The sequence below is a fragment of the Tupaia chinensis genome, unplaced genomic scaffold, assembly GCF_000334495.1.
Source record: "Tupaia chinensis unplaced genomic scaffold, TupChi_1.0 Scaffold000311_2, whole genome shotgun sequence".
Classification (NCBI taxonomy): domain Eukaryota; kingdom Metazoa; phylum Chordata; class Mammalia; order Scandentia; family Tupaiidae; genus Tupaia; species Tupaia belangeri.
Genome location: NW_006159803.1, coordinates 8,889,315 through 8,904,510, shown reverse-complemented (window position 1 = coordinate 8,904,510; position 15,196 = coordinate 8,889,315). Strand labels below are relative to the sequence as shown.

Here is a 15,196-nt window from a genome sequence, read left to right as displayed (position 1 = left end):
CTGGGCGTACCAGTTCCTCATCTTTAGCAGCAGCACACGTGTGGAGCACAGAGTAGGTGGTCAGTGGAGGTGGCCCTAGACTGACCGCTCCAGCCCTGCCCTGGACAAGACAGTCACTTAGCTTCTACTAACAGATGCCGGGCACTTAGAAGCAAGGACTGAAGACAGCAGGGCAAGTGGAAGCCGTGGTTTAATTGAGATCACACAGGGTCATACAGATCTGCTCAGCTTCCTCCCCACCAGGGCGAACAGCCCTTCGTTGTCAGCCGTGGTGGGAGAGTAACGCTGAGAGATCACCTCGAACTGCTCGATGGAGTAGCCAGCGTCTCTCACGGCAGCCTCCACTGCCTCCCGGCCCAGGCACAGGCTGGAGAACCTCTGCTCGCCGATCGTGTAGTAGCTACTCTTCAGCGCGTCCACGATCACCAGGAAGCCCCCCGGCTTCAGCAGGCTGCCGAGGTTCTGGAGGGCGTTGCGGTAGGTGGGGAGGTCAGCGCAGGCGGCATCCAGGCACAGCGCACTGAGCAGGCAGTCCGCGGGGGGCAGGCACACGGCGCCCAGCGGCTGGCTCTGCGTCACGTCGCATTTCAGAACCCGCTTGATCGCCTGTCTCAGTTTCTCCTCCTTCTCCGGTCCCTTGACTCTGAAAAACACAAACCCACAGACACTACTTGCTACCCCAGTCAGGTGAAGCCCTCACGCCCCAGATCTCTTTGGTCAAGGGTGAAAAGAGCAGTGTTGTTGGGACCAGCCGGTGGCATACTGGTTAAGGTGCTGGCTTCCCACATGGTTGACCAGGTTCGAGTCCTGGATCCGGCAGCCTCAAAATTACAACAATATGGACCAGCAGATGGTATAATGGTTAGGTCGCTGGACTCCCACATAGTCAACTGGGGTTCAAGTCCTGGACCTGGAGGCTTAAACTCATGCTGGGGGTGTTTGTGTATGCCCAAAATCCTAAGAGGAGAATGGAGAAGGGATTGCAGTGTAGCCATCCCCCTGGGGGCTGATTTTTCGCTTTCTGTCTCTCTGTTGAGTGCACGCACCCTATGGCAAAAACTCCTCTAAAAAACAATCACAACAAACAGATAAATAAATTAATTAAAAAGAAAAAAAGAAAGTGATAGCCCTGTCCCCGCTGTGTAGGGCCATCTCTATTGGAAAAGCAGAGGGAGAAGAAATAAGGGACTCTTGGTTTCTGAGGGTGGCCATATTACCCCGGGCTGGGCTACGTCTCCTTATAGCGTGAAGAGTCAAATGTTAAGAGTACCTCGCTACCTCCTTCCACTGACTGCCCCTTACTCCCAGGACACTTCTTCCTCCACTGCTTTGTTATTATTTTAAAAGCCTATTTATTTCATGAATGTGAGAGATACAGTGAGAGAGAGACAAACACTCTCAACAGGGTCCCCCAATACTGTGCCCATCAGCCCCCCCACCTCGATAAGCCACATCACGGGAGTCCACACCTAGTGCACAGGGCAGCCAAGAACCAGACCTGGGGTCGTCCATACGGATCTCGCATCACTTGAGCAGCGTGTCAAAAGCGGGCCTATTATTATTATTATTTACTTATCTTCTTCTTATGACTTTCCCTCCTCCAAATTGCAAGGTAATAGCTCCTTGTCTCATGCATAGCAAGTAACAGTGGGCTTAAACACTCTCCTTGTAATCGTTGCTGGCCAGTAAGGAAATGGGGTCACCCATGGACATTTATACCAACAGTTGATCACTATCCACTATGGGCGGAACCCCTCTAGAGAGGAGAAAACTGCTTATTCTCATTTCCCAGCTTAAAAAAAAGTGCAGGTAGAGTGTGTGTTTCTGACAGAGATTATTTTCTTGGTATCTTTGCCAAAAATCCTATCTTCCCTGCCAAATCAATGGTGTTTCTTGAGAGAAAATCAATTAATGAAAGGAGAAGAGAAGACAAGGGCAGAGGTGGAATAGAGTAACCTTGAATCCTGTTTGAATCTATTCGGGCAGGAATGAAGAAACACACTAACAAATGATCGACATTACAAACACATAGAGAGGGGCCAGCAGGTGATGTAGTGGTTAAGACACTGGACTCCCACATGGTCGACCATGGCTTGAGTCCCAGACCCGGCAGCTTGAAACTCATGCTGGGTGCATGTGCATGCATGCTCAAAATCCCAAGAGGAGAACAGAGGGGAAGGGATTGAGGCATGGCCATCCTCTATGGGGGATGATTTCTCGCTTTCTGTCTCTCTGTCTCTCCAGTGAGCTCACGTGCCCCGTAGCAAAAATCTCTCCTAAAAGAAAATACATACACAGAGCACAAGAGAAGCTGGACCAAGGAGGACAGACAAAGAGAAAGAAGTAGCTGACAACCAGAGCAACGAAGGCACGGGAAGAAACAGTGAGAGAGCAGACGGGCCAGCCCGCCGAGCCCTAACAGTAGGTGTGAGCACTGGATAGTACCCCTTTCTAGGAAATTACTGAATAAAGCTCCGGGGAGCAAATGCAAATGCTTAGGAAGGTTTCAGGAACTTTCTACCAGCCACTAAATGGGTGAGTATATACACATATATTTATGTACGTATGGAATAAAAGTGATCTTTGGTTGGATCTATGCCCCCTCCTCAAGGATAGAAATGGTAGCAGGGTGTCTACCTTGTCTTGATTTGTCTTGGACTTTTCTGGTTTTAGCACTGAAAAATCCACCTCCTGGGTACCTATTGCAGTCCTAGGCAAGTCAGGCCAGCTAGTCATCCTAGAGGCAGGGAAACTAATACAAAGCTGCCACCCCGCCTTCATACACCATGAGTCAATTGACAGAATTTTTTTTCTTTAGTTTGCTATAGGGCATATGTGCTCGCTGGAGAGAGACAGAGAGAGAGAGAGGAGAGAGAGAAAGTGAGAAATCACCCCTGAGAATGATGACCACACCACAATCCCCTTCCCCCTTTCGACTTTGGGCATGCATGCACATGTGCCCGGTATGATTTTCAAGCTGTCATGTCCATGACTCAAACCACACAGTTGACAATGTGGGATCTAGCCACCTTAACCTCCATGCCACCTGCCCATCCCAGACAGAACATTAAAAAAAAAATCTTTGTTTAAATTATAATCACAATTTTAATTGACATATAATAGTTGTACATATTTGTGGGGTACGATGCAGCTTTTCAGTATAATATTTTAAGAATAAAATTGTGGCAGTGGACTCTCACGTGGCCGACCATGGTTCGAGTCCTGACCTGGCAGCTTACGTTCTCACTTTCTCTCTCTCTTTCTCTCTCTGTTGAGTGCATGTGCCCTATAGCAAAAAAAGAAAAAGGAAAAAGGAAAAAAGGTAATAATAATAAGAAGCACATTTAAAATACTACTACTAATAATAATGTAACACTATGGACGGAAGTCTTGGAGAAACAGACTTGAACAGGAACGTTAATCGAGAACAGAGCCTGTCTGCTCAGATGGATAACTCCAGTGTATGTGAAGAGCCAAGGAAGTGACAATACAGGGCCAGGCAGTGGCTTGCAGTAACATGACTGGATCCACCTGGGAAAGGCACTGGGTGGACACCTCAGGACCTTCCTGAACACAATCCATGATCCGGGGGGCTGAAACTGAGACTTTCATGGCAGACCATGGCATGAGGACGCTGCTCGGGTGCCAGTCAGTCCCTCTGTGTGCTGGATGAAATAAATAACTAAGCTTAAAAAAAATGAAAAAGAGAGAGCGGTGATGAAATGTTTAAAGGTGATGTTCTACCTGGGGACATTGTGAGACTGTGTATTTAAGGGATTACGTCAGAGGCAGAACGGACCTCTGTGTCCTACTGCGTATTAAGCTATTTTAAAGACGCAAGTTTCAACAGAACTAGTCCTTGCCAGTCAGATGACGACAGAAATGATCCCCAAACTGCGAGACACACTGTGAGGTCTGGAAAGCTCCCAGAGAATGTGGCAATTTGAGAGGGAAATTTGTTAGAAACACCCACTGTCGTCAATACCTGCCTGTCCTTGGACGCACAGCAAACATCCGTGAACTCAGTTGCCAAGGCAGCTGTGTAAAGATTACACCTCAGGGCTTCTCGGGGCCTGCAAGTACACCCGCAGGGAAACAGGCTGCCTGGGGAAGCCGGCAATTGCCACTCCGACTCACGTTTCGGCTCAAGGGGCGAGTAATAAGCATACCCCTGAAAAGCATTGTTGCTGTTTTTCAAAAAGCAACAGCACTGTGGCTGTTCTCCAGGTCTAAAGATCTACTCTTTCAAATAAATCAATATGCAAAAAGTGGCAGCTATTTCCTCTGTAAATATGCCATCTACAAAAACCAAGGGAAGTGGAGAGGGAGGGAAGGAAGGAAAGAATAAAGAGAACCCCTGGGAAGAAGACTTGGTGAGAATGCCTCCCCTACCCCCGATAATCACCCCGAGATTTAGAGGAAGTTCCTCCTGCCCAGTCTTGCAAAGCAGGTGGTGGATCAAAACATTCTGGACAAGCTTTTTGCAATTACACTTTCCTCCCCCAAGCCCCATCTCCAGAGGCTCCTGCGGGCCCTTCTGAGAGAGAACCCTTGAAACATGTCAAAGAAATAAAGGCTGAGTAGGCCCGGAAGTGAGAGCAGGGCATAATCACTGGTAAGACTCTGGTGCAGACCACACCTGAGTCAGGTGAAGGACATTCTAGGGGGAAGGGTCTGGAAAGCAAAATGCATGCATTAATTTATTCTTTTCTTTTCTTTCTTTCTTTTTTTTTTTTTTTGGAGAGGTTTTTGCCATAGGGCACGTGCACTCGCCAGACAGACAGAGACAGAGAGATAGAAAGCAAGAAATCACCCCCCAGGGGGGATGACCACACCGCAATCCCTTCTCCTCCATTCTCCTCTCAGGATCTTGGGCACGCACGCACACGCGCCTGGCATGAGTTTTAAGCCACCGGGTCCAGGACACGAACCGTGGTCGACTACGTGGGAGTCCAGCGACATAGCCATTACGCTAACTGCTGGTCCCTGAATTAATTTATTCTAAAAACACGTCTGAACTTCTGTTACGTGACAGGAGGTGTGCTAGGGACACCAGGGTGCACAAATGAGAAGAGGATCCTATGCTCATAGAGAAGATTAGCCTGGTCAGGGTAGGGGGAGAAAAAATAAGCTAATTACCACCCACAAAAATAGAAATGAAAACAATACATGCAAGGAAGGAAGGGACACGGCACTCTCGGAGGACTGTTGGGAGCTTGACTCGATCAAGAGTATCAGGAAACGCTCCTGCAAAATGCAGCCAGGTAAGCAGAGAAATGGAAGGCGCATGTGTAGGAGGTAACCAGGCCAAAGAGAATAGGGGGGGGTGAGGAAACAGGGAGCACAAAGGCCATAGGCTCGGAGGACTATGGAGAGGAGAATGCCAACATGGCTGCATTGCCAGGCAGGAGAGACAGGTGCCAGACTAGAGAGGGCTTTATGGCCCATGTTAGGAATCCTGTTTTTTCTCCTAAAAGCCATGGAAAGTTACTACCAGATGTTAAGAAAAGAAGTAAGGTGATCAGATTTACAGTTTGAGATGGTGACTTGGATGGCAGAACGGAGAACACTCAAATGGAGGAAGAACGTGGAGGTGACAGCCCATTGGGAGGGAGAGAATGGAAGGCTGGCCCTAGGATGCTGGTAACTATTGGAAGACAGACACCGGTTCGAGAGGAACTCAGGAAGTAAAGTGGACAGGTCTTAGTGCTAGGGCAGACATGGGCGACGGTAAGGAGGACTTCCAGGCTTCTGACGTGTCTATTTAGTATATGTTGGTGCTGTTCAAGGAGCTGAGAATACCAGAAATGGGGCAGATTAGGAGTAGATCACAGCTTAATTTGAGACACATTGAGTTTGAGGTCTTTTGAGAAATACGAGTAGAAATGCTTACAGTTCAAAGGAATGGCTAGTTGGGACCAGCAGTTAGTGTAATGGCTATGTTGCTGGACTCCCACGTAGTCAACCGTGGTTCGCGTCCCGGACCCGGTGGCTTAAAACTCACGCCGGGTGCATGTGCGTGCGTGCCCAAGATCCTGAGAGGAGAATGGAGGAGAAGGGTTTGTGGTGTGGCCATCCCCCCGGGGGGTGATTTCTCGCTTTCTGTCTGTCTGGCGAGCATGCACCCTATAGCAAAAACCTCTCAAAAAAATAAATAAATAAAAAAGGAATGGCTAGTTGTGCATTTCCCCACCTGTCCTAGTCATTTCCCCAGAGAGAGAATGCAGTGAAGACACCTATGAAGGAGGGAGATTTCCTTCCAAAAGGCAGAAGCTTTTCCTAGAACTAATCACCACGGCCATCATGAGAAAGTGCATCAATACCCTTTGCAAGCCATGAAAACCCAGAGTTGCTTTGGAATAGAGGGGATTCGCTAGTTTGTGGAACAAATTTGGCACACCTCTGTCTATTTTTGGACACCATATAAACTTACTTTTCCATCAACAAGGAGATCTTTGTGTGGAGAGCATTTATTCTAAAGATCCACTGCCTCCACAGGCGCTCCAGCTCCTTCCGTCAGGTACGCTGCGCAGCTCTCTACGAAGGCCACCAGGAGGGCTCCAGCTCCACCAGGCCCTGCCTGGCCACCCAGAGGGCAGTAGAGGGCAATGTGGAGAGCACGCTTGTAACTCACCCCCACTCACTTGGTGCCCTGGCACACCTGGTGGGAAACCGTGAACCCCAGTGCTTCGCTGACTAGAATGTACACACAACCCTCAGCAGGCCTTGCCAAAGTGCAGATTCTGATTCTATAGAGCCAGAAGGCCTGAGAATCTCCATCTCTTCTCTTTACTTTAAATTTGTCAGAGGGCTATGTATGTGCCAAAGAAAGAGAAGGCGAAAAGGCACCCTATGGGAGATGGTGGTACCACAATCCTTTCTCCTCCATCCCGCTCTCCTTTCACGATTTTGAGCATGCGCACACACGTGCCCAGTATGTTTTTCAAGTCACCAGGTGCAGGATTTGAACTGCATTGTCAGCCACGTGGGATCCAACTGCCTTAATCACACTATCACCAGCTGGCCCATAAATCTACATTTCTAACTATGTTCCACGTAATATCGAAGCTGCCAGTCTAGGGACTGTGAGTCTAAGCAGTGTTTCAAGTTCCAGGGCCAGAGTTTTATTAATACTGTCTCTAGGATTTCCTAAAGGAAAAAGCTTCTTTTCTTCTGTTCATAGTATAAGTTTCCGTCAGTATAGCTGAGTATTTGACTTTCTGACTTAATAAATGAATGATGTGAGGCAAGAACTCGGTACGCTGTCTTACAACTTTTTGGATAGTTGTAAAAATGAGTGGTATCCAAATATATGATTCATGCTGCAAAGACACAAAAAGAGGAGACAGCTATTGTCTTCAGCAGCCGTCAGCGCAAGAAATAGCTTCAGATAAAGAAATCATCTTGGGGGAAATAGGTTGTAGGCTGATAGAGGTACTTGAAGAAGTGAGAGAGACCTGAGTTGAATGGGATCACTATCGCTCTCAAAAATAGAAGCCACGGGATCTAACACAAGGATAAGGGTGAAAATGCACAAATTTACTGCCAAAAATACAGTTCCTCCTTCTAACAGAGTGATTGAGAAGGGACAGTGTCTCAAGAGCCAATTGTTCCAAGCTGACGATTCTGGCATGAGATAAGCAATGCTTTTAGTATCTTGCTAGACTTTAGGGGTTCATTTCCAAATGAGATGGGAAAACCTGTGGAAGGAGATTGAGAACAAAGTTCTGAAAGCTTTCTTGACACATGATTTAGATTTGGGAAAGGTGTGTTGTCTAGCAATGACTAAGAACTGTTTGATTTTTTTTTTTCTTCTTCTTTTTCTTTCCAATCTTGCCCTGAAATTCTATAAGTCCTGGGATATTCTTTATTCTTTTAATAATTTTAGATATTGTCCAAGTCCTCATATTGACAGTTTGTTTGTCCTAGCTAATATCAACTTCAGTCTGTGGGATCACATAGTCAATAGAAAAGAGAAGTTTGGGATTACTTTCATTTTGAAGAATACATCTTCGGTTTAAAGGCTACAGCTGGCTTAAAGGGGCTTGCAGGTTAAAATGATGAATGAAAATATTTTCTCTCCATTTCTCAATGACTAAATGCCAAAATAAAAATGGAGTGATATTGAAACAACATTAAACAATTCTACAATTTAGCTCATGTAAAAGGACAACAAAACACATTCCCAGGTTAGCCAGTGGCATGGTGGCTAAGGCAGCTGGATCCCACATGACTGACTGTGTGGGTCGAGTCCCAGACCCGGCAGCTCGGAAAATGCAAGTGTGTGGCATGCCAAAAATCCCAAGAAGAGAATGAAGAAGAGATTGTGGCATGGTTATCTCCCTTGAAGGGTGCTTTCTCACTTTTTCTTTCCATCTTTTTCTTGTGGGTTCATACACCCTATAACAAAAATTCTTTTTAAAATTGCCCATATACATGGGCTTAGAAGATGTTACTTATGTGTTCTTCCCAAAAAATGATCTGAAGATCTATTCAGTTGACTACGATGAGTCAGAATTAAAAGCCCAACAGCTAGAAAAATTATATGAAACATGTCCAAATAAAATAAGTATGAGTAAAAATAGAATCAAATGTTCAAATAGATGTATAAAAACTATAAAAATAGTACTTTAATTTTTAAATTAGAAAATCTCAGATTTTAATAATAAACATTGGAAAGACCAATGCCAAAAAGACTATCAAAACTTGTCCAATTCCTTATAATAAGAGGAAGAGAAAAATGACTGATTTTTATCTGATATTGATAATTTGTCTCCAGCTGACCTGAATTATAAGCAAGACTTGAAGAAGTTCTTCAGGAGAAGGAAAATGACGTCAGACCCAAAACAGAATGGCAAAAAGGAGCGAAGAACACTAGACAGGACCAATATCTGGGTGAGTATATAAGACTATACCCACATGCACACACACTCACTCACACACACACACACACACACACTCACACACACACACACGTGCTAGATAGTAAGTCAGTTTGGCTGACTGCAACAGAATATCATAGACTGAGTGGCATATTAACAATAGAAATTTATTTCTTACAGTTCTGGAGACTGGAAGTTCCAATATATTGGTTTGTTTCTAGTGAGGACACTGCTGAGTTACAGATGACTGACCTCTCCCTGTACCTTCCCATGGCAAAAAAGAGCTTGAGAGCTCGAGAGCTCTCTGGGGACTCCTTTTATAACAGCACTAATGCCATGCACGAGAGTTCTACCCTCATGACCTAATTACCTCCTAAAGGCTCACCTCCTGGTACCATCACATTGGGGGTTAGAATTCCAACACGGGAATTTGGGAGAGGGATACAAATGCTAGGTCCGTTTTATTTACATATTCATTTATTTATAATGTATATAACACTACTAACTGATGTGAGTATACTTCACACTGCCAAACTGTACACTTTAAAACAGCTAAATTGTGATATGCTTTTTTTAAACCACAGTTAAAAATAAAACAAAAAAAATAAAAACACTACTGGCTTTTTAAAACAAAAATAGTAACTACAGACTATAATATTATACTATACACAAAAGAAAAATAAGTGTCACTGTCTCTCTCTCTCTCTCATAGGAGACATAAATAAATACATTTAAAATAAGTAAATAAAACCGAGAGAAAGACAAAGACAATGTAAACTGCAGGTCTGGCCCCCTTTGACTACTGCACTGTTGCCTGTTCGGGGAAAAATCAGTAATTGAAACAAGATTCATTCTGTACATGTACTTATGAAGCTGGTAGTGTCGGATTTTGACCATTGGTTGTAAGTATGTAAAACTTTAATTTATTTTAAGTTTATTTATTCTTGCACCAGTGAGACAGAAAGAGACACAAAGAGTCAGTGTCCCAAACAGACTCTCAATGCTACGATCCACCTCCAACCTTTAGCCAGCCCCAGATCACGGGCAAACATATGCTTGGCGTAATTGAGGAGGTCTCCAGGCTTGAAACGTGAGCCTTCTCAGATGGGATTTCCTCACAGAACCTCTTATTTTACCACAATGCCACTGTCTGGGCCCTGAAGTTCTAATTTTACAAATCATTTCTTTTCAAGTACTCTTTTTATTTTGCTTATGTCTGTTAGACAACTTTTCGTTGTGTTTGGTGATGTAAGCATTAGCCCCACTCACGGCTAAGTCCAATGGACTCGGATGGCTATATAAGAATGGCACTAGGGTGGACAAATTCTGACACCCAAAAGTTACTGGTGAAGAGGTGGGTTAGCCTCTTGCTTGAAGTTGTCTTAAAACTAGGTCCACTGGTACCTGATCCCAAATCGTCATGTCCCACCTCTAACCCCAGGCCTATAAGCTTTTGTGCCCATTCATTGTGGCCTAGTACCCATCTTTTCAGCTTTCCCTGTGTGTCTTCTGCTATTCTGACGCATACCTTCACATCCACACATACACACACACACACACACAGAGTACAAGGGTTCTTCAATTTATAAAAAATGAAATTAAATACAAGTATTTTTGGTACAAAATTTTTGGAATACATATATAGTGCCTTTTTACCTTTGACTCTAGGGACAATTCTTGGTTCAGAAAAACCAACTGTTGGGACCAGCAAATGGCGTGATGGTTACATTGTAGGACTCCCACATAGTTGGCTTCAATTCAAGTCCTGGACCCAGTGGCTTAAAATTCACAGCAGGCATGTGTACATGCGTGCCCAAAATCCGAAGAGGAGAATGGAGAAGGGATTGTGGCATGGCCATATCCCCCAGGGGGTAATTTCTTGCTTTTTGTCTCTCTGTCTTTCTGGTGAGCACATGTGCCCTATAGCAAAAAAATCTCTAAAAAGAAAAAAGAAAAACCAACTGTTACTCTAGTACCCTCAGAGAGCTGGGAAGCAGACACCAGTTTATCTACCTGTTCCCTTCCAGATCACACACGTAGGTCACCACTGGGGACCAGTCGAAGGCCCCTGGCTCCTTCTTCAGCCACTTTTCCAACTCCCGCAGGTTCTGGTCTGTGTAGTCAGTGGCAATGATCTCTTTGAAAGATTCGCAAGCAGAGAGGAGCTGATAGATGGTGGGGCCCGAGCCAATGTCAATCAGGAGGTCTCCCTTCACACCATCTGGTTGAGAGAACAAGAAAGGGGTGTCAGGTGTCGCATGGCGGCAGACAGACTGAATTTACCCTGGGATTGTGCTCTAGATCCCCAGAGACAGGCTACCTCCCTCTTCACAATTCTTCAAATTCTTTTTATAAGACATCTTTTCATTTTCCATCCTTCAATTTAGGGTGGAGGCATGCTACAAGGCTATTTTTAAAGTCTAAGAGAAGGAAAAAAAAAATCTACATCTGGTGTACAGACCAGTGATTCAGAAAGACTCCTACACGGAGAAAGTAAAAACTTTAGGGAAAGTTCATTTCTTTCCATTGAATTTATATAATGTCTTTCTCCAATTTTTCATAAATCAAGAGGTCTTTATCTCAACTATATTTACAACATTCCTTTGAGTTTGGAACAAAATAATTCTTAGATTCTCTATTTTTTAACTAGCCAATTGAGGTTAAACAGCTCCCCCAAGTCACCTAGTAAATATGCATAGGATCAAGGACAGTGCTCAGGCCCTCTGGGTTTCCCTTTTGCAAGACCAAAGGAGATTATGCATATTAAAGCACTTTGTAAACAGTAAAGTAACTACGCCAACATTAGTTTTATCCTAGTTAAATAAATAGGTGATGTCCAAAAAGCTGTTAAATAATGATGATGTGACAATACAACCCAGTCATGCCCTGACACTCTATCTATGTGACTCACATTTAGAGGGAAACACTGACCACAAACTTACCTATGCAGAATATCTTGAAAAGGTTTTTCAGCAGATGCCTAAGAATTTGATTTTCTGCAGAGTGTCTGGATTTGAAGTTGTAATATTTTTCTAGGTAATCCCGAGGGTTAAAGTGGCTTAGATAAGTGTCCTTGGAGGTGAAACCAGGTTCCATTGTGTCTCACTTCTGTATCACCAGCCCACTCTTCCTTCCCTCTTCTAGGAAAGTCAGGGAGTCACCCTGCAGGAGTTGTCTTTCTTAGTTTTGGGCTGTCAGTCTTCATCCCATCAGTTGAGCCCACCCCTTAGAGGCAGATATTTGGTTAAACACTAACTGAAAGCCTTAGACCACAAATGTTGGCTGTTCTGAGAAGTGATGACATTCCTAGAGAAGGGAGCCTGGAAAACCAGGGAAGTGGTAAAGGGAGGGGCCCTGGTCTTTTGCAATGCTGGGTCAAGGGACGAAGAAGCGTCACAAGGGATCCCATGTAGAAAGCATTATCTGGGCTTCAATGACTTAATTCATAGAAGACCCTCTAAATGCTTGGGTCAAATCTCAAAGACAGCATCATTCTCCTCATTCTTGTAGTGATTCACCCAGAGAAGAAAGTCACAAAGAATGGTTTAAATTTAAGCATTGTTAAAAACAAAAAAGGGGGGTGGGGTGGGTGGAGATGAGGCCAGGAAATGTGTTCAGGGCTAAGGAATGTTGGCTGAAGAAGGAATCTCAGCAGAAGTCTGGAAAGGATTATTTAAAAAACTTGGACCAGTCTTTCTGTGATCCTATGAAACTCTTCCATGCTCTGCATACCCCTCCAAACCTGTCCTGTGTCTCTGCAGCTTCACCTACCACTGCAGCTGCTCAGCGTGTGGTGAGCACGTCCTGCCTAGTCCTGCCCACTTCTTTCAATCAATCCAAATTCTGACAATTCTTTCTTTTTTTTTTTTTAAATTTTTGCCAGAGAGCATGTGTACTCACCAGAAACAGAAATGTGAGAAAGCGCCCTCCCCCATGGTGAATGGTAAGCTGCGGTCCCATCTCCTCCATTTCTCTTTTTGGAGTTTTAGGCACACACACACATGCACCTGGTATGTTTTTTCAAGCTGCCAGGTCTGGAACTAGAGCCATGCAGGAGGCCATATGATACCCAGTTGCCTTAACCACCAGGCTACAGGCCGGCCCCCTGTCAGTTCTTTTAAAGTGAACTTTAAGCCTTTACTTCCTTTAAAAAGTCATTGGGACCAGGTAGGGGAATAGCAATAACACAACTAGACCCACATAGGTAAAGGTACTGGGTTCAGATCCCCGGCCTTCCCTGAGCATGCTAGACATGTGCATGCACTAACTCAGTCCAGTCAGGACTGGGAGTGGGTTGTGTCTGGGAGTGGGTTGTGTCAAGACAAGGGTGCCTGTCTCTCTGTTGCTCTCTCTCTCTCATAGAAGAAATAAACTTAAAAAAAAATTCCTTGGGCCAGCAGGTGGTATGGTGGTTAAGGTGTTGGACTCCCACATAGCCAACCACAATTTGAATTCAGACCTGGAGGCTTGAAAATCACTCCAGGAATGTGTGTATACATGACCAAAATCTCAGGAGAAGAAGGGAGGAGAAGGGATTGCAGTGTGGCCATCCCCCTTGGGCGGGGGGAGTGATTTCTCACTTTCCCTTTCACTGTCTCTCTCTCTCTCTGGCAAGCATATGCACCCTATGGCAAAAACCTTTAAAAAGTTTTTGAATTCCCTTTTTCAAATTCATATTGCCCTTAGAGTTCATTCCACCTAGATGATTTAATTTTGTGTGTCATATATTTGCTCCCAGTTTTGCCAGTGTTGGTTTTGCCTACCAAACTAAATTTTGCATATATGATAAACTAAATTACAGCCGTCTTTAGATCAAGGACTATGACTCAGTTCTTTTATTATTGTTATTATTATTTTTTAATTTGCCAGAGGATGCAGGTGCTGACCAAAGACAGAGAGACACAGAGAGACAGAGAAAGAGCATCCCCCCAATGGGGCATAGTCAGGCTGCAAACTCTTTTCTTTCATTTCTCCATCCTTCTGGGATTTTGGACATGCACACACATGTGCCTGACATGTTTTTCAAGCCATCAGGGTAGTTGGCCGTGTGGGATCCAGCTCCCTTAATAACCAGGCCATGGGCCAGTCTGGCCTCAGTTCTCGTTATACTTTCTAATATAAATCACAGGTTGGTCCACCTTGATGTTAGTAATACCGGTTGACTGACTGTTGTCATATAGCACCAATGTAATTGCAGCAAATGCCCAGTAAGTCCATGGGTAATGACTTAGCAAGGGCACATTTAGTTACAAGGTACAGAAACACTCAACGAATCTCAAGCAAAAAGAGAATTATTCATAGAAGACTATAATAGAAATGAATTATAGGAAATCTGAGTCATCTAGTGAGCCAAAAAAATTACTAGATAACTTATTTATCTTTCTTTCTTGTTCTCTTATTTCTTTTATTTTTTGTCTCTCACCGGGGTCTAGAGGTTTCTACCCCCCCCCCCCAAAACTGGCTTCTTTCACTCATCTACTGCATGTAGCTCCAATATGACCATTCCCAATGGCAGCCTCTGCACCTGAACTCAGGTCAGCCAGTGACCCTGTCCACTCAGTGGGGCTGAGGGCAGGTGTAAAAGAAATCTGCATGATATTCAGGCTGCTCATTACAGGAAGATAGGTGGGGCAGGAACATGTTCTCACATTACTGCAACTGTTTGGTCTCAAAAGTCAGTTCACAGATTTGGAGGGCAAATCATCAGAGAAGGTGTCCTTGTGAATGACCCCGCGGCCCCGCTGGCACAGCACGGACGCTTCCTGCTGCTCCCGGTGCCCTGCAGAAGAGCACCTAGAACTGAGGGTCAGGAGATACAAATTGCAAGTCTTGGTTTGCCACCGACAATTTTTATGGTAGCAGGCAGTTAGAAAAACTAATATTTGAGACTCTGACACCTCAGTTTTGGTGCGTAAAGTAAGGATAATAGCACCTGTTTTACCCAACGAGTTGAACGTTTTGGATTACAGTTTCCTTTATATTGAACCCTTACTTTGGGAAATGTGCTCTCTTACACTCAATTTACCAGGAAACTATTTTTTTAAAGAATGTTTAATTTAATTTAATTTATTATTATTTAAAATTTGATATAGGGCACTTACATTCACCAGAGAGTGAGAGAGAGACAAGGAAAGTGAGAAAGCAAGCTGCCAGATCTGGAACTCGAACCAAGGCCATCAGCCAAGTGCCTGAACCACTATGTCATCTGCTGCTCCCTCATGCCAGAAACTTTAAAAACTGTGGCTGTATGGCTTTATGCAGCCTTAATGTTATAGTACCCTTTGTCCCTCACCCCGTAATTAATTTTTTGCACT

At 44.5% G+C, this 15,196-nt stretch overlaps 1 protein-coding gene across 2 annotated transcripts in view; it reads right to left on the bottom strand.

Moving 5' to 3' along the window:
- Positions 1 to 172: 172 nt before the first annotated feature.
- The window catches only part of NNMT (nicotinamide N-methyltransferase), a 15,298-nt gene continuing 274 nt past the window's right edge, over positions 173 to 15,196 (bottom strand). Inside the window, exons 1-3 of one of the 2 annotated variants that reach the window (XM_027772889.1) lie at positions 11,825 to 12,186; positions 10,896 to 11,103; positions 173 to 643 (exon numbers count right to left, since the gene is read on the bottom strand). In XM_027772889.1, the coding sequence (XP_027628690.1) occupies positions 211 to 643; positions 10,896 to 11,103; positions 11,825 to 11,978 (795 nt within the window). In that variant the 5' untranslated portion in view covers positions 11,979 to 12,186 and the 3' untranslated portion in view covers positions 173 to 210. Of the gene's footprint in view, positions 644 to 10,895; positions 11,104 to 11,824; positions 12,187 to 15,196 lie in introns of those variants that run through there. The other variant, XM_027772890.1, reaches the window with a different exon arrangement.